At 33.2% G+C, this 19,926-nt stretch overlaps 1 protein-coding gene across 1 annotated transcript in view; it reads left to right on the top strand.

Moving 5' to 3' along the window:
- The window catches only part of LOC103599419 (cytoplasmic dynein 2 heavy chain 1-like), a gene marked incomplete at its 5' end in the record, with an annotated part of 226,059 nt that overhangs the window by 113,452 nt on the left and 92,681 nt on the right, over positions 1–19,926 (top strand). The window contains 4 exons of the mRNA XM_008583524.1: positions 3,895–4,050; positions 7,342–7,417; positions 11,567–11,775; positions 14,691–14,795. Coding sequence (XP_008581746.1) covers positions 3,895–4,050; positions 7,342–7,417; positions 11,567–11,775; positions 14,691–14,795 — 546 coding nt within the window. The remainder of the gene's footprint in view (positions 1–3,894; positions 4,051–7,341; positions 7,418–11,566; positions 11,776–14,690; positions 14,796–19,926) is intronic.

Below are 19,926 nucleotides of genomic sequence, written 5' to 3' on the forward strand. Positions count from 1 at the left end.
GTTGAACAACTCCCCATTTCTACTTCTCTCCAGCCGCTGTCAACTACCATTCTACTTTCTAGGAGTTTGTCTTTTTGTGATTGGTTTATTTCAGTTAGCATAATGTCCTCAACATGTTTCAGCATGTGACAAGATTTCCTTTTTTGAGACTGAACAACATTTGATTGTATGTATATACCACATTTTCTTTTTCCGTTCATCTATCCAATGGACATTTAGATCTTCTACTTCTTGGCTGTTATGAATAACGTAATGAACATAGTTGAGCATGTATCTCTTCAAAATCCTATTTTCAGTTATTTTGGATATATACCCAGAAGTGGGATTGCTGGATCACATGGTAATTCTATTTTTAATTTCTTGAGGAACCTCCACACTGTTTCCCATAGTAGCTACACCATTTTATACTCCCACTAACAATGCACAATTTCTCTGCATCTTTGCTAATTTTTTTTTGTGGTTCTTTTGTTTTTTACATAGTATTCATCTTAATGGGTGTGAGATGATATCTCATTGTGTTTTTGATTTTTATTTTTCTGATGATTACTGATGTTGAGCATCTTTTCATATGCTTGTTGGCAACTTGTATGTTTTCTTTGGAGAAATGTCTATTCAAGTCCTTTGCCCATTTTTAATTGGATTATTTGTTTTTGTTGTTGAGCTGTAGGAGTTCATTATATTTTCTGGATACTAACCCCATAGCAGATATATGGTTCACAAATATTTTCTCCAATTTTGTAGATTGCCTTTTCACTCTTGTGTTTGCTGCAGAGATGTTTTTAAGTTTGGTTTAGTCCCATTTTCCTGTTCTTTTTTTTTTTGCCTATGCTTTTTGTTGCCATATCTAAGAGAACATTGCCAAACTCAGTGCCATGAAGCTTTTCTCCTATTTTCTTCTAGGAGTTTATAGTTTCAGGTCTTACGTTTAGGTGTTTAATTTGTTTTGAGTTAACTTTTGTACATGGTATAAAGTAAGCATTCAGCTTCCTACTTTTGCATGTGAATATCCAGTTTTCATATCATTAGTTTTTGACATAGCTAAATTAGATTTTCAGTCCTTCCATCCTTCCATCGATCCTTCCTTCCTTCCTTCCTTCCATCGATCCTTCCTTCCATCGATCCTTCCATCGATCCTTCCTTCCATCGATCCTTCCTTCCATCGATCCTTCCTTCCATCGATCCTTCCTTCCATCGATCCTTCCTTCCATCGATCCTTCCTTCCATCGATCCTTCCTTCCATCGATCCTTCCTTCCATCGATCCTTCCTTCCATCGATCCTTCCTTCCATCGATCCTTCCTTCCATCGATCCTTCCTTCCATCGATCCTTCCTTCCATCGATCCTTCCTTCCATCGATCCTTCCTTCCATCGATCCTTCCTTCCATCGATCCTTCCTTCCATCGATCCTTCCTTCCATCGATCCTTCCTTCCATCGATCCTTCCTTCCATCGATCCTTCCTTCCATCGATCCTTCCTTCCATCGATCCTTCCTTCCATCGATCCTTCCTTCCATCGATCCTTCCTTCCTTCCTTCCTTCCTTCCTTCCATCGATCCTTCCTTCCATCGATCCTTCCTTCCATCGATCCTTCCTTCCATCGATCCTTCCTTCCATCGATCCTTCCTTCCATCGATCCTTCCTTCCATCGATCCTTCCTTCCATCGATCCTTCCTTCCTTCCTTCCTTCCTTCCTTCCTTCCTTCCTTCCTTCCTTCCTTCCATCCATCTGAATAAATGGCTAAATAAATAGATAAATCCCTCTAATATGTAGTGCTAGGCAGATCCCACCCAGACCTGATTCATCTAAACCTATATGTTTGTAATTATGTTCTATAAGTTGTCAAAGTCCTAAATAAAATAACACTGAATTAAAAACTTTTAAAAACTATTAAAGAAGTTTTGCTTGTATTTTCTCTCAATTTGTAGAAATGTCTGTTTTATGTAATTTTTTTTCTGAAGAAAAATAGCATCTTACTATTTATAACTAGTTGTTTTAGATCGGTACTGCTACTCTTATTTTTCGTGTGTAGGTGTTAGTCTCATTTAAGGAAGAAGAAGGATAAGGATTAATTCAGGAATGCAAAGATTATATTTAATATTAGAAATGTTAATTGAATGTTAGTATAAGGTCTAGTAAGAAAGAAGCTTTCCAGAATCTTCTCTAGCTACTCTTCCAATATACCCTTCAACTAATCTATGTTCTAGAACTGAAATATATAAACACACATACACATATATTTTATTGTCTTTAAAAATTGTTAAATCTTCATTTAGTTTTTTCTTTTTTTGTTTAGTTGCCATAGTTGGTTTAAAAATCTTTTTCCAAATAACTGATATCATACTTATGAATTTACTTTTTGCTTATTCTTTTTTTACTCACTGAATTTCCTTTTCTTCCTGTATTATTTCTTCATTATGCTTTCTTTAGATTTTTTTTTTGCTTTGTTCCTTCTGACTTCTTAAGCTGAATGCTTAATTATTGTTTACTCACTTGCATTAGTATTGAAATTATTCTGTCTGTGAATTTACAGTTGAATGTATTTTTGTATTTATCTCATAATTTTGATATATTGTTTTTGTTATTTTTCATGAATCTGTATTTGTGTATGATTTTCTTTATAATTTTATATGACTTATTGATTTACATGATCTTTAGTATAGTGCCTTTTAAAAAACTCTAAGCTGTTTGGTTTTCTATTAACTATTCATGTTTTGTTGAATAGTGTTCAGAAAATTTGGCCTAGTCTATGATGATTTTTTTGTAACTGTTTCATAAACATAAACAGTTTTCATTTTAAAAGTATAAATTTGGTAGGTACTTAGTACTTCGATAGTGTGTTTTCTTTTTTTAAAACAAAAAAAGTCTTTGTTTAAGAAATAACAAGGATTGCAAAGGGAATGACTGTCCTTTGTAGTAGGTATTCTCTCTAAGAAAACGTTAAGTAGCAACTTGAGTTATATTTATTCTTTTAAAATTAGAAACCATTTCAGAGAAAGATTTTACTTTTAAAATAACATGGGCAAAGATGTGTTATGTTATTTTTTCACATTAGAATTCTTTTTTGGTGGATTTATTTTGCTTGTTTTCCAAGAATTTGAAAATTTTCCTTTAGCACTTTGATTTAAAAATATAATATAAACAGATCTGGTGATATGGGCGAGTTGAGTACTAGTCCAATACAGAATTTCAGTCCCTGGGTTTTTCAGTCCCTGAGTTTGTATTTACAGTTATGAGCCTAGCACTGTCACGTAATACCCACTTTAACTTTTGTAGATGAATGTGCAAGGAAGATTAGTTGACATTATATATAAACAGTAATGTTGAAGTCCTCATGGAAATTCAAGTAGCAATTATTGGGGGAAAACTGGCATACAAAACTCAAATGCCTGCCACATAACGATCAATATCATATTGGTATTGTAAATGATGATTTAGTTTCAGGAAAAAAAAATGGCTCAATGATCATATAAAACTTATTTGGTTATTTTGAATATTATTGGCTGTGCAGAGTTTTTTTTTTTTGGTCCTTTTTGAGACCAGCCACACTGCGCTCAGCCAGTGAGCGCACCTGTCAGCCCTATATAGGATCCTAACCCGCGGTGGGAGCGCTGCTGTGCTCCCAGTGCCGTGCTCTCCTGAGTGTGCCACGGGCTCGGCCCCAGAGTTTTTTAAATGAAAAATTATTCTGGACATATAATCTAGATGAACTGTTCAATATAAGGAATTTAGAATTACTTTTATATTTGTACGTTTTGAAGTAACATAATAAAATAATTTAAGTCAAACTTGGTAAGTGGTGAAAAATTTTCTTCATTAAAATATATTCTCAAATATAGTAAACACTGATTTATTTGTAGGATTTTAAGCAATAAGGTGTCTGTTAATTTTTTCTTAGTCACCTCCAGGCTTGAAGAAGAATTTAATGCGTACTTATGAGTCTTGGACTCCTGAGCAAATTAGCAAAAAAGATAATATACATCGAGCTCATGCTCTTTTCAGTTTTGCATGGTTTCATGCTGCATGTCAAGAAAGAAGAAATTATATTCCACAGGTAAGTAAGAACATATCTTGGACATATTCTAAGCTCTACTTTTTTATATATATTAGAATATTTTTGCAATTTAGTATGAATAGCTAGGATTACATTGTAATTTGGCTTGTGATTCATAAATTTATATTTCCAATCCAATCTATTCTGCTAATCTTCTGACTGTATATAGTTACGTACTTCACATTTCATTGAATTTAATTATTAAGAACAATTTGTGACCCATCATAACCCTCAATGAGTATTAGGTATCATTTTTATGGTTTATATCTCACAGACATTTCAAACTTCAAAAACTAAATTCCCCATACCTGTTTTTTTAATGCCCTGTCGGGTCCGCTGCCAGCGGCTGACCCGTACAGCCCTAGCCTCGTTCCTTCAGGCGAGCGAGCAAACGGCCAGGATTACTCTTTCCCTCCTGTCCCCTTTGGAAGGAGACGGGGGAAGAGAGCCGTGAAGAGAGGTGAGCGACCCGTACAGCCCTAGCCTCGTTCCTTCAGGCGAGCGAGCAACCGGCCAGGATTACTCTTCCCCTCCTGTCCCCTTTGGAAGGAGACGGGGGAAGAGAGCCGTGAAGAGAGGTGAGCGACCCGTACAGCCCTAGCCTCGTTCCTTCAGGCGAGCGAGCAACCGGCCAGGATTACTCTTCCCCTCCTGTCCCCTTTGGAAGGAGACGGGGGAAGAGAGCCGTGAAGAGAGGTGAGATGTCAAGAAAGAAGAAATTATATTCCTAATGTCACTTAAGGTGGCGTTAGTTTTTAAGGCCCGACAATGCCCTACTCAGTAAAAATTTTTTAATGCCCTACTCATTTATATACATTTATTTCCTCAAGAGACAAACCCAAGAGTTTTTCTTGGTATGTTTTTTTTTCTTAGCTTCCCTATCCAATCTATTATCAAATCCTGTTGATACTGCTTCTAAAATGTAATTCAAATCTCTGCATTATTTTCACTATTTTTTCCAATCTTCATCACCTCTCACCCGTACTACTTTGTGAGCTAGCCTTGTAACTGCTCTTCCTGCTTTTTGTATTTAGCAGCCAGAATTATCTTTCTAATATGTATTTTTTTTTTATTTCATAATTTTGCTTTAACCCCTTCAAATGCCTTTCTGCTATACTTATGATGGACATGTTTTTTAGCAGTTTTGTATTTTTGGATGGGCATACATATTCTTTTCAGCCTTTGCTATTACAAATACACGTCATAATCTATATCCGTATGCTTGCTTCATTTAACAACTATTCGTGGTGATCACTTCCTAAACTTGGAATGTTTGGATCAAAGACTATGTGTATAGTAAAAAATTTATAAATATTACCAAGTTGCTTTCCACACAGGATACAACTATCCAGTTTTCCACAAAAAATTGTTTAAGAATGTTATTTTTTTCACACCATAAGTTTGCTCTCATAAAAATCATTAAATCGGAGGTGAAAGGAGACAAAATATAGAACACTATTGAATTGCTAGAGACTATGTCATAGGGATTATATATTAAGTAACATTGACAGCAACAGTCTTCTAATTTGGGAGGGGTTATAAATATTGATCTTTAAGGTATTTGAAAACTTAAAAAAATAAACTTTTTCACAAATAAGATCTAATAGAATGATAAAAGGAATGTTAATAAGACTGTTTTGAGTTGGTAGAAAATTTAGTTAATATGTTATAGGAATCTTGTTAACTGTATATGGGTACACCTTCCTTGCAGATCTTTATTCATATAAATAAATAAATAAATATAATAAGTAAGTGAAGTTAAATCTCTTTTGTTTTCACAATATCCAGAATATTCTTTTTTAAAAAATAATTTTCTATATACTGTTGGCCCCCAAATTTATGCATTTAGCTCAGGTCAATTCTCTAAACTCTAGGTTTTTATATCTAACTACTCATTTGACTTATTTGGTTGGATGTTTAAAAAATGACTGAAAATCCACATATTCTGGATCAAGTAGTACACTATAAGCTTCCTAAGAGCACAGATTGTGTCTTTTCTGTTCATTGCTATATTGTCATTGACCAAAACAGTGCTTGGTATATAGCAGATACTTCATAAGTTTCTGTTTAATGAGTTTTGTTTAAAAGTTTTGTTAAACTTGTGTTTAGTGATCTCATATTTCTTCCCAAACATTGAATTTTTTTAGTATTCCACTTATTAATGAATGACCACCATCCATTTGAATAAGTCATAGCTTAGAGGTCATACTTAACAGCTCTCCTCTTGGTATCTTCACTCTCCGTTACAGTCCAATACAAAAACTCTGTTTATTTTCTTTTCCTAACTAGTTCTCAAATCTGTCTACTTTTGTCTTTCTGTCTATTCTAACCCCCTCCTCAGCAGGGTGACTTTCCTTAACTTCTTAGATTAGGTCAGATCTCTTTCCTATACCAGGTATGGTTTTTTCCATCAAATTTATTATAGTTTGTAGTTGTAGATGTATTTGAGTGATTGTCTACACCCCACTTCTCCCTACATTTGACTGAAAGCTACATGAAGGCAGGGATTAGTTATGTTTTTGCTTTATTCTTATATTACCAGAACCTAACATACAACACACATTTAAGAAATATTTTTTGAACGATGGATGAATGAATGAAGTTTGTGTCAGTATTCCTAAATACTATCCAAGTCTAAATATATTTTAGTTTAAACTTATTTTATTATATAGAACTAATTAGTGACAGTTAGTGGAAGCCACATAGAAATTATTTTTAATTATGTTTTACATTATTTTTTACACATGTAGAGCTCTCTGAATGTTGTTTTTGTACAGCATTGTAGCTATTATACTTTATAATTATATTTAGTTCCAATATGAATACTTCGAGGGTTCAATATGAATGATTGTATAGAAAACAATGCTATATGCTTTAGGGCATTCCTCCCCCAGCCCCCCGCAGTATTTCTATTTTTGTGTTTATGGAGAAAATCCATAATACTGAGGGATAAAATTATAGGAAATATTTCAATGTGTACACAGTAAGTAGAATAAAAAATTTACTGCATCAATTTGTTCTCTCTGTCTCTGACTATATTGCGACATACTTAAAGGATAAAAACTAATATGGTAGTATAAAGTACTTTTCATGCTGTGGAGGTCAGTAAATTTGCTGTTTAAAAATTTTTTTGGTTAATTTAGATTGTGTATTGATTTTATTAAAATTCTTGGGTTTTTTTTTTTTAGTATATATTGAACATTTTCTTTAAGACTGTAATACAGTTGTGCATACATATATATGTTTGAACACTGCTTAGTTTTTTACTGTTCTTTAAATTTGTTTTGACAGGGTTGGACCAAGTTTTATGAGTTTTCTTTATCTGATCTTCGGGCTGGGTACAACATCATTGACAGACTCTTTGATGGTAAGTTTTAACTATGAAAATTTTTATCTCTGTTAATGAAAATTTTTATTTGAGGTCTTATTAACTATATGGTTTCTTCAGAAGTGGCTTAACTTCCTATCACAAAATTTGCTTTTTATTTTGTTTTTTATGTCCCGACTGCCATGCCTGTGGTATGTGAGGGTTCTTATATTATCTCTTGTGGTCATTGGTTTGATATAACCTATTAGGTTTCTGATTGATCTGTAGCTCTCAGGAAGCAAGAAAGAAGTTGTCTTCACTTCATGGCCTTCAAAAGTTCTTTGCTTCTATTGAGTTATTCAGATCTCTTTCAAGGGAACTGTTAAAATTCAGGAATGGAAAACTAAGTTCAGTGCCAAGGATTTGTGGAGTCATAGTTGAATTATTAAGTAGGACTCAGGAATCAAGGTATAAACAATAGATTGGAATAGTGCAGCAGAAAGACCATCCCCTATGCTCTCTAGTTCTCTGCCTCCTTGAAGACAGCGATAGTCCAATCCCTAAAATTTATTGTGGATGGCCAAAGCAAGGAAGGGGACACTAGAGTTTAGACCAATGATGAATTAGAGAACAGAATATGTTGATAAGAATCTTAAACATAAAAGTGTCACAAACAAATCTCTCAATTTCTGTCTCTCTGCCCCCCAACCTACAACCCGGCCAGACCACTCTTCCCTGAGTCTGCCCCATTACAGTAGATGGCATCACCATTCATGTAGTTGTTCAGCCTCAAAACCTGTGAATCACCCTGGATTCTCTTCTTTTTCTCGTCCTCAAATATCCAGTGCTTTGGCAATTTCTGTCTCTTCCATTTGCAAATCACATCATGATTCTATTCATTTCTTTTCAACTTCTTTATTGCCTTGATAGTCCAAGCAATAACTGATCTTTTTACTTGATCTTCTTACTTCCGCTTTAGCACCCTTTCAAACATTCTCCATACTGTAAACAAATTTATTTTTTAGAAAAGCAAACCAAAGTGTGTTAATTTTCCTGTTTAAAACCTGCAGCCACATTTGTTATCTTTCTGTTCCTCAAACAAGCCAAGCTTGCTCCTATCTGAAGGTTTTAGTAGGTGCTCTTCCTTCTGCCTGAAATGCTTTCCTCCTGGAACTTTATATGGCTTTGTTCTTTTCTATCATTCATTTTTCAGCTGAAGGGTACCCTCTTCAGAAAAGGTTTTTCTCACCACTGAATCTAAAGTAATCTTCTAATCATTCCCTATTCCTTTATTTTATTGTTTTAATACATCAGTACTACGTAATATCTTCTTGTTTGTTTATTCATTATTTTGTTGCTCTCTTCCCACTTGAGTGTAATCTACATTAAAGCAAGGTCTTCATCTTATTTACTGTGTATGTATTAACATTGGTAGCAGTGTCTAGCCCATCACAGGCATTCAATTATTCTTTGAGTTAATAGCATCAGAAATTATTCTGTGACTTCTCTTTGGCAAAAGGATAAGGATGAACAGCTAGGATATGATCAAGTCCCAGTTTAATTTTTATGTGTCTGAGATTAAGAAAACTTTTAATGTAGTATAATATATATTCAAAAAAGTTCTTACAAGATTACAGCTCAATGAAATTTCCATAAACTGAACACATCCATGTAGCCAGCACCTTAATCAAGAAATAGAACATGATCAATAGCACAGATTCCACTCCATGTAACGTTGCCTTCCAGTTGCTATCATCCCCCAGCTTCCCCCACCCCTGCTCCTGAGGTAAACACCAAATACCTAACTACATAAATTAGTTTTGCCTGATTTTGTAAAACTGGAATCATACAGCATATGTTTTAGTGTTTAAATTCCTTCAGTTAACTATATTTGGTAGATTCATCTGTAGGGTTGTATCTATTTGTAGTCCATTTATTCTCAATTCTCTATAGCATGCCTTGTGTGATTATATGTACCTCGGATGGCCTTGTGGGTAGTTTTCAGTTTGGGTTGATTATGAATAATGCTGCTGTATTTTTAGGTGAATATATAGACATATTTTTGCTGGGTATATGTAGGAGTAGAATTGGTAGGTCATAGGATATGCATTTATTCATCATTATTAGTTAATGCCAAGTAGTATTCTAAGTGATTTTTATGTTTATTTAAAAAAATTTTTGAGTTATACACAGAAAAGCGCACATAAATGCACAGTTCAATAAATTTTCATAAATTGAACCTAACTAGCCCCAAATAAAAGAGTAATCCAGAAGTACCTCACCTCTATTTCTTTTTAATATAAGACCTAACATTGCCCCACCTTGTGCAACTGTAACTACTTTTCTGACTTTCATGAGCTGTTGTTTTTAGTGTGTATTTTTACACAGAATTTTTTGGAAGATATACACTAATACTTTAGCTTACATAGAAACTTAGTAATTTTCCAAAATGTTTTTGAACATTTATCTGACTTTTATAATACCACTATGAGGCAAGTATTATTAGTGCAGATGCAGAAACCAAAGCACAGAGAATTTGAATGATTTATCACTGTATTTTAAGCTTGTGATAGAATTAACAGCATCCTGTGATTTTTACATATATCATACCACTGAATTGTAAATAAAGAGCAGATGCTTTAAAATGATATTGAGTCTCATGATAAAAATCTAACTGTTTAATCTTATGATTACAAAATTTCCTGATGTCAATGGACCTCCACATATGTAGAATTAAATGCAAAAAAAAAAAGAGAAAAAGTTCTGTCAGAGGTAATTGTATAGAGATTAATAGCCATGTGACCTTGAGCAAGTTTCTTAATCTTTAAGCCTGAGTTTCCTGATCTGTCCAATGGGAATAATAGTAGGGACTGCCTCAGTTTGTTCAATTCTCAAGAGGTTTAAGTGAGAAAAGCCACATGAAGCATTTAACATTTAGTACATTTAATATATCAAGTGAAGCTATCAATAACATTTGGCTGTTATTATTATTGCTATTGTTATAATTTAAGTTCTGTTCATTTTCTTTTATCTGGAACAACATAAAATGTTTTTTGAGAACAATTGTTATTAGAAGAATAAGATTTTCTTATAAATGTTCTATAAAATGTTTCAATTAATGGCTGCTTTTTCTATTTTGTATATTGAAGTGTACACTGTTTCTGTGTTCCTTAGGGACCTACTTATCAATGACTGGCATTTCTGTTAGTAATGCATCATTTAGTGAATATCAAGGCAAAACTAGAAAATTGAATCTTGACGAAGTCCTCTGCTATTTAGCCACTGTTGATAGTAAGACATAGGCAGGAAATAACTTTAATTATTCCTCCACTGTATAGGTGTCCTTATCCTGCAGGAAGCAACCTAAATCACTTATGTCCAAAGGCATTTTAATAACACTGCCATCAATTTTTGTAATTATCTCTGAATTTCATAGAATAAAATAGAACTAAACTAGTAATGCTAATAATAAAGTGAGCTAGTTGGTTTAAATATGTTTCCTATATTTACTGTAGATCTAATGTTTAATTCTTAAATTTTAACATTACCACTAAATTGTGATTATGAGGATGTCTCTGTTGCAAAATGAAATAATATCTTATAGAAAAAAGTCCCGTTGTGGTTTTTATACTATATTTCTCTTCTATGAGATTAGAAAATGGATGGTTGACTAAGTAAAAATCATATAGATTTTACATTTAGACATTTAGAAGAGTATAATGTGTGAAGGGGTTTTGTACAGTTTTCCTATTCAAATTATTTATGAACTGAGTGTTTTATCAAATGTTGAATAAAATCATATTTTTGATAGGTTCTTTTGAGAAGTTTCCAACTTGAGTAGGCAGTATTATGTGGAAGATAAGTACAGCTGTGGATTCAGAACACCTCATTACCATTTCAGATTTCTGGTGTTGTGTAACTCTCATTTTGGCAACCCAGCCTCCCTATGGCTCAATTTCTCTATCCGTACAATTGGATGATATTACATACTTCTGTGTTTGCTATGAGGATTGAGTTTATACATATAAAATATTTGGAAAATTTTGCTTGATTAAATGATCTCTCAAGAAATATTACAGTTAATATCATTTCAAGAAACGATTTAGTTGTATTAAGTATACATTGTTATATCCTATAAATATAGCTGGAGTCAGGAATTTAGTTAATATTTTGGGAATGAAATTAATAGAAGGTTTTTTTTAATTATAGGTACCAAAGATGTACAATGGGAATTTGTACACGGTTTACTTGAAAATGCTATTTATGGAGGACGTATAGATAACTATTTTGACCTTAGAGTTCTTCAATCATACCTGAAACAGTTTTTTAATTCTTCAGTAATTGATGTATTAAACCAAAAGAACAAGAAAAGCATTTTTCCGTATTCCATATCTCTACCAAAATCCTGCAGCATTTTGGTAGGTAAAATTAATTGTTTTCAATCTATTACCAGATAAATATATGAATCATTTCTTTCGTTGTTAAATATGTTATTTCTTTTCAAATGCACAAGTAATTACAGTGTGGATTACTATTTGTTATGCCAATATACGATCCTGTTCTCTAAACTCTAGCAAGGTATTCTATAAACATTTGGTTAGTTACTAAAGATTAATTGATGATCGTAATGATAATAGGCTAGTGTGTAGGCAAATATTGAGGGGAGTAGTCAAGGAAAGTACAAAGAATGTAGAACTGCTGTCAAGAGCTGGATTGGAAGAATATGCTACTTCCTAGTAGGCATGAGCATACTTTGATATATTGAAAAATATGAAAGAAGCTGAATATTATTTAACAAATCTCCATCTTCAGTTTTTGGTTTGTAAACTTAAAGCAGGTCTAAATATATAAAAGGGATTTACTTTATCTGTCTTTCACAGCAACATTTTTGTTTATGTGAATTTATTTTAGTCAGCTTTTTGCCTTGAGTCATCACATAAAAGCCTCCTAGAATGCAGTCATCTTTTCCAGAAAATAGTATCAAATATAGCACAGACACTTCAATTCTAGTTTATTTTGCCATAAACCTATATTTGTTAAAATACCCAAATGTTTTTATTACATAGAGTATTAGAATTATATGTTTCTTCATGAATTACAAAGGTATATACTAGAGTACTTCAAAAAGGTTCATGGAAAAATAGAATTACAAGATAGTATGACTCTTTTCATGAACTTTTTTTTAGTACCCAGGTATGTATTCAATTATGTCATTCTCTCCATTTCGTGCTATTTTCTCTGATCCAAATAATTTTCAAGAAAATTCCCTTATTTCAGTAACATCATTGTCAAAAACAAAAGCTTAAAAACAATATTCAATATATTACTCTTATATCTTATCTATTATGTTATTAATTATCCCATCTATCTTGTTTTTTAGTATCTTTCATTTACTTGTTCAATGCATATTATTGAATGAATATCAGCTCAGTGATATCCCTATTCCAGGTATTGTGAATCCAGTGATGCATCTGGGGAGTTTATGTTCCAATAGGAGAACTTAGAGTGAATGTGCAAACAAAAGTATATCACAGTTATTTATTATTTATTTCAGATGGTGTACCTCAACAAGTCTTCCATCTCTATAGTTTGAAGATTAAATTGAAAAATAAAATTCATACAGAAACGTGCACATCATAATAAATGTACAATGCAATGACTTTTTATACATTGAACTTATGCTTGTAGCCAGAACCAGGATCAAGAAACAGAACATTATCAGCTCCCCAAAAGCCCTCCTCATGTTCCCTTCTAGTTACTACCTCCCCCACAAGGGGTACATTTTCCTGACAGCCTGCATTAGTTGTGCCTTTTTTATACACTGTTTATATAAATACTATCATATAGTATGTATTCTTTTGGGTCCAAGTGAGGATAAATCAGTCTGGATATGGAACTGCCTGTCATTTAGTCAGCATAATGATGTTCAGTGCTGGGTAGACAGAAGACTTAATCCAGTCTACATGAGAAGATTTCAGAGCTATTTTGAAATGAACAAAGCGTATAACTCTACAAAGAGTAATAGTTTTATACTTATACGATAATTTATGAGAATTACTATTTAACTCTTTATCCAATTCAGTTGGATAGAAGGAGGAAGCTAAAAATTTCCCAGGAGGATGAGAACATACATGCATGCTTGCTTGTATGCACACACCTGTGCATTTATACAAACATATATACTTGTGTACATGTACATATGTACATATATATTTATACATATATACATTGTGATTGAGTACCTTGAGGAAGTTTACAAATGTTGAGCTAAAGAAGAGGAAGAATTTCAAAGGACAGCATGTCTTTCTAAAATTTGACATATTTACAAGTCCTGGTCTTCCTGGAATCCAACTGTCTCCTTGAAAATACTTCTGGGGCAGCTGTCAAGGATGAAATAGGATGATGGGAAATCAGAGGATGAGTCTTCCCATCCCAGCATCAGCAAGCACAGTTTAGACACTTATTCAATACCTGCCTTAAAATAATTTGTCTCTTCATGAATACAAACAAAACAATTCTTATCTTTGGGCCAAAGTAAATAAATCCTCTTGGTTTGCACTGGTTTTTCATGTAAAGTCATTAGTAAATGACTGTTCAGTTGAATGGTCAACAAGTTCAGCTTCTGCAATGCTTACAGTAATTCTTAGGATGAAGTGATAAGATTATTAATGCATTTCATCACAACTCACCAGCAAGCTGAAGGCAAACTGTGGAATTGTTTTCTGATAAGGTGATTTACAAAGCAGTGTTTTGCATACCAAACTATTTCTATAAGTTTACAGAGTTTCTCTAAGTACAAAAACAAGATTGCTGGAATATTTTTTTTAAATTGAAGCATGATTGATTGTACATATTTTGGGGGGTAAAGGTCATAACCTTGACCCCAAAGTCATTTGAACATACAACCTTCTGATATGGAATGAGACGCACTGCCACTGAGCCATGAAGTCCTTGCTAGAATATTGCATTCTGCAAATTGGTCTTTGGTAGGTTACAGAAAAAAAAAATTAGAGAACTTTCCTAAAAACATTTAATAAATATATCTTACACATAGTAGGCATAACCACTCAAATATGTGTTTTAATCATTTCAGGGTCCCATTGTATGTAGGATGTTAGGATAAGAAAATATCAAATAATTGAAGTACAAAGAAATATTAATAACAGAATATTTTCAATAGAGAACTGATATCATACAAATATACAAAGTGAGATTTACCTATAAAATATGAATAACTAATAATTAAAAAATTTACTAGATTCTTTCTTTCTGATTTCAGTGGTTATAAATTCAATCTTCAATGAAAACCTGTTTTTCACTTCTTTATGTTTAGGACTATCGTGCTATCATTGAAAAACTTCCAGAGAATGACAAACCTAGTTTCTTTGGTCTGCCTGCCAACATTGCTCGTTCATCTCAGCGCATGATCAGTTCTCAGGTAACCTAAAAAAAGACCTATCTTTTAGAAAAAATGTTGCTACTGAGCCTGAAGGACACAACATTAAATTTTATTTAATACCAAAGACCCCACAGCTTTTACTTAAGATCTTTATTTCACTTAAAACATATTCTAGTTTTATCTTAAATTTTAAATGTACCAAATAGTTTTATCTTAATATATTTACTAAAATTAGTAAAATAACATTGAGTAATATCAATTTCATCCAAAATATATCTGTTATATTTTTATTGTGATTTATTTTATTATGGTTACTTTAAATGTAATTTATACAATTGAACATGTCACTGTATTTAATATTTTCCTAACAGGTACCAGATATAGATATATAATTTACATTCATGTATTAGCTTATAAAAGATTAACATTTAATATTTCATACTGTTTAACTCAAGATTGAATATTGTAAAAATTGGGATTTTTAAATTATTGAGATGTAGAGAAATGTTAGCCATGAACAATGTATGTGCTAGGTTCTTTTTATTTTTATTTATTTATTTTTCACTGATCTAAAGAAAGGTGAATAGGTTCTATTTTGTCAACATCAAATAATTAAGAAGAGCTATCAAATGGCCTCTTACACTGTGCTTGAAACTGTTGTAAGTACTTTATAGGCAGGAACTTATTTAATCTTCATAGACTATATGAGGTAAGAACTATTATTTTCCCCTTTTAACAGGTAAGGAAACTGAGACAAAGTTAAGTACCTTGCCCAAAACCATAGTCCAGTAAGAGGCAGAACTAGAATTTAAACTCAGATTGTCTAAATAAAGAGATGGTCCTCTTCACTATGTACTGCAGCTGCCCCTCAGGCATGAATGCACTGCTAAGTAATTTGCACCATTCCAGGAGCATGGACTTAAGAACTGTTACTGAGGGTTCATTGTGTGGTCAGTATGTGGAAAATTCTTACCACCTTTTACTATTTACTTGGCATTTTACAGGCATTCTAGTTAGATTATGTTTTCCTACTTAACTATACAGTTTCATATTTTATTGTTATTTTAGCCAAAATTTATAAAATTGACGGTGTTTTCTCCCTTTTTAAATTATGTTGTCTGGGGCCGGCCCGGTGGCGCACTGCAGAGTGCGCTGCTTGGGAGTGCGGCGGTGCTCCCGCCGAGGGTTCAGATCCCATGTGGAGACTGGTTCCCGCTCACTAGCTGAGCGCGGTGCGGGCGCAGCACCGAGGGTTGCGATCCCGTTGCCGGTCCCCGGTATGGGCGTGACACCGAGGGTTGTGATCCCATTACTGGTCAGTAAAAAAGACAAAAAGGAAAAAAAATAAAAATAAAAAAATAAATTATGTTGTCTGTTTTGCAGTTTGAATGCTTATTCTCACATCTGTGTAAAAAAATTTTTTTGAGCATATATTCATTAAAATAAATATAAATGTTCTCTGGAACAAATAAGATTTTAACTCCTCTTCATCTATGCCAGCTGAAGACTTGCTCCTTTCTTATACGAAGTGTTATATCAGGTAGCCTATGAAAGAACGTAAAGTTCTGCATGTCTCATAGATTTATAACATAGGGGTTTACATCTAGTCATTTTCCTCTTTGCTTTTTAGTTGACCTGAAGTAATTATTTTTTAATACCCCTACCAATAATATATAAGAATTGTGTGTGTGTGTGTGTGTGTGTACACTGGCCCTTCATAAATATTCTCCTGATATCAGAGGTAAACCTGAAAGTATTTTATGTAGAAGTACACTGCTGATCTAGGCTTATTTTTCTCTCTGTGTGTGTGTGTGTGTGTGTGTATGTGTACACACTGGCCCTTCATAAATATTCTCCTGATATCAGAGGTAAACCTGAAAGTATTTTATGTAGAAGTACACTGCTGATCTAGGCTTATTTTTCTCTGGCTTCTTTTAACATTTAAACTCAAGTTCTTTATGTTTTTACTAAGATGCACAGGTGTGTGTATATGTATATTTACTTACTATATTTGTATATATACACATATGTATGTATTATACACACCTGTATATATTCTTACTATATATGTATATACACACGAAATTTTATAATGCTTAAACAAAAAAGGTTAAAATAACGAAAAGTTCATTAAAAGAACAAAGGTTTATTTCACAGAATCCAAGAAAGGGTTTGCTTTGGAAACCTCATTAGTAGAAGTTCAAGAGCCTTCTCTTTAATGCTCTGTTACTAACTGAACATGGCTTCTGCAACTTCTAGTCTTAGCATCATTCAGCTTCTGGGGGAATCTGATTTAGTGCAGCTTGGATCGAATGTCTAATGAAGGAAATAGGATAACACAGAATAGATTCAGCCTTAGAGACTTTAGGGAAAGAGTCAAGACAAGAAATGCGAATGTTGAGTATGTTTGCTGCCATTGACAAGAGCTAAGGGTGTGAGGGTCGTCTTGGCTCTGAGAAGCCACAGCTTTAGTTTTCCACCATCTTCTATCTCATTTTCGTTATGTAGGTTCAAAGCTTGCATACCAACACACAGCTCCCCAGTCTAAAAGAGTTCCAGGATCAGGGGTTTCATAGCAAACTAGACAGATAAAGTATTCCATACTTATTTTAACTCTGTAATTTCTAAGGAAATAAAAGCAGGAGAAGATAGTCTGCAGTGTTATTTCCCCAGGAAGTCCTGAGACAACCCAAGCTTCATTTTATTTTTTACTCTAGTATACCAAATATTCTCCTAAAGTTATCTTAATATGATCTGGTCTCTACTGTTTTGTCTTGCCTTAGTATTGAAATTTTATTTATAAGTATTTGTTGGATGAAAAGAGGATGACATATTCTTCCAAAAGTTTTCTGGTAACATATACTTTCTTAATATTTGTATTTTAACTGTCAACCTATATTCCACTACTTATTTAAGTATTTAAAAGTTCTTAATTATCATATTTTTTACTTAAAACAACTTTCCCAATATGTCAGTTACTACAGCATCTTGTTTTTGTAATTATAAAGATGTATGTAGTTAAACTAATAATATTTCTATATTTAAAGCATATATTTAGAGATATTTTTACTTCAAGTCATATTTAGAGACACATTTACAATGCTTGCCCTTATTTGAAAGTCTGACTTGACACTAAGTATGTGAATCTACTTGACACCAAGTAGATTAAGAAAACATTAGTGATCAAGCTCAAGTTCAGGGTTGAGAAGACTGATACTGAAGCAGGTATTTATTTGATTAGGGTTTTTAAAGACAGAGGCCAGTGCCAAAGTTATATAGCCAACTTGTACAAATATGAAGGCTTAAAATGAATTGAGTACATTCATACAAGGCAGTAACCAAAAGTGTCATTTACTACAAAGTGTTAATGATATATTTATGTACAGGTGCTGTGTTTCATCAGTTACCAGCTTCCCCACCCTGCCTGTGACCTGCTGCAGTGTACACACCATATAGTGTACTCATCCACATCAGTTAATACACTCTCTTTTTCGTTCACCGTTTCCACTGTGTTGCAAATGCTTTATGTGGATGATGTTGCATTAATCAAAATGGAAAAAGTCTAAAGAAAAAGATTGAGTTTTATTTTTGATGGTGGGGAGGGGAAGAGATCAATTTGGTGTATTAATATGAGGTGCTCATGGAATATTTATTTGGGGTACAAATGGAATATCTTGGAAATGTCTAGTAGGAATTTGGACTAAATTAACATAGTAGAGAATTTAGATATAGATTTGATTAAATAAAGATTTGACAAGCAGCAGCAGATCTGTGAGAGAGGAAGCCATGGGAGTCAGAGATTGCTACAGAGCATTGATAAAGCAGAAAGGAAAGATGCCTAAAGGTAGAATTTTGGAATATATCTATATTTAGCACATATTTAGAGCTGGAAAACTCCTTGAAAGAATTTTGGCAAGAGTGAGCTGCAGTCGGAATAAGACAATCAGAAAAGCTTTAAAGAAGAAATTTGAGGAGATGGGAGTGGGTGGTGGTTGGGGAGTGGGGTAGGAGGACTAAGTGCTAAGGAATGGTTACTTAGAGCTCAAATTAAGTCAGGGATGTTGATCAGTGTTTCAAGACCCTTTCTAGAGTATCTTCTATAGAATGTTGAAAGGTGGAAATCAAATAGCAGTGATTGGGAGGAGGTGGGGGGAGTGAGTAAGAAAGTGGTACAAGTGAATATAGAAATATTATAAAATTGTATGTGTAGAAAAGATAGAATTATTATAAGATTATATGTTTAAATAGGTTTCCGAAAATCTTAGGTGTGTCATCCAAACCCCTTTATCCTATACTGGCCCTCCCAACAGGGAAGCCTATATGATTCTGTGGTAGGAAGTGTATGCATAGATATGGGTGCAGGTATGGGTGCATGTGGGTGTTTTTATTTTTAATGTGGGATATGGATTTGGTGGTTTTCCCTAAGAAGTTGTTCCTAAAGATGAATTTTAAGTCTTGTGTATCTTAGCTTATTTGTCAAAATATCTGATAAATAGAATAAAGCTATTAGAAATTTTTAATGATCATCATAATCATTAAAGGACCATGGAAAATTAGCTTTTATCTCGTACAGAAATTCCTTTTTCTCTTTTAAAGCAAATTTGGTGTTGAAAAAATCTGCAATAAGTTTAACTGTAGGAGGTTTCTTTTAATTCAGTAATACTACAGTTTTCTTTAACCACTATGTTTTCATCCATTTTTTAATTTTTATTTTTCCTTTTTATGTTTGCATTTGTTAATAATTATGCATTGACAGCACATTCTCCGGGCTAAGAAAACATGCAGCATGTTGCTTGGAAAGAAATGATGTGAAATTTGTTATTTTTGAATAAAAGGTCAGAAAAATTTGGAAAAGTTTGGCTTTGGAGATGTCCTCACTAATTTAGTAGTTTAAATGAAATTGAAATACAATAAAATCTTAATTAAAAAATGTTTCCATCTCTTCTAATTAATGTCTGAGGCAAACAAGCTAATCTATTCTAGTCTCTTAACTGGGTAGCTATGTGTCTAGTAAAACTTTGGGGATTCTGCTAGTAAAGGAAGAAGGCAAGAACAGATACTGGGCCAAATTTAGTGGTCTCTGCCACAGATGGTATAGAACAGAGCTTGGCTATAAGGAATATTGATTGTTATTGTGAAATGTAAAATTTGGTTTTTGGTCTTTCCAATA

The sequence above is a fragment of the Galeopterus variegatus genome, unplaced genomic scaffold, assembly GCF_000696425.1.
Source record: "Galeopterus variegatus unplaced genomic scaffold, G_variegatus-3.0.2 Scaffold2954, whole genome shotgun sequence".
Taxonomy (NCBI): Eukaryota; Metazoa; Chordata; class Mammalia; order Dermoptera; family Cynocephalidae; genus Galeopterus; species Galeopterus variegatus.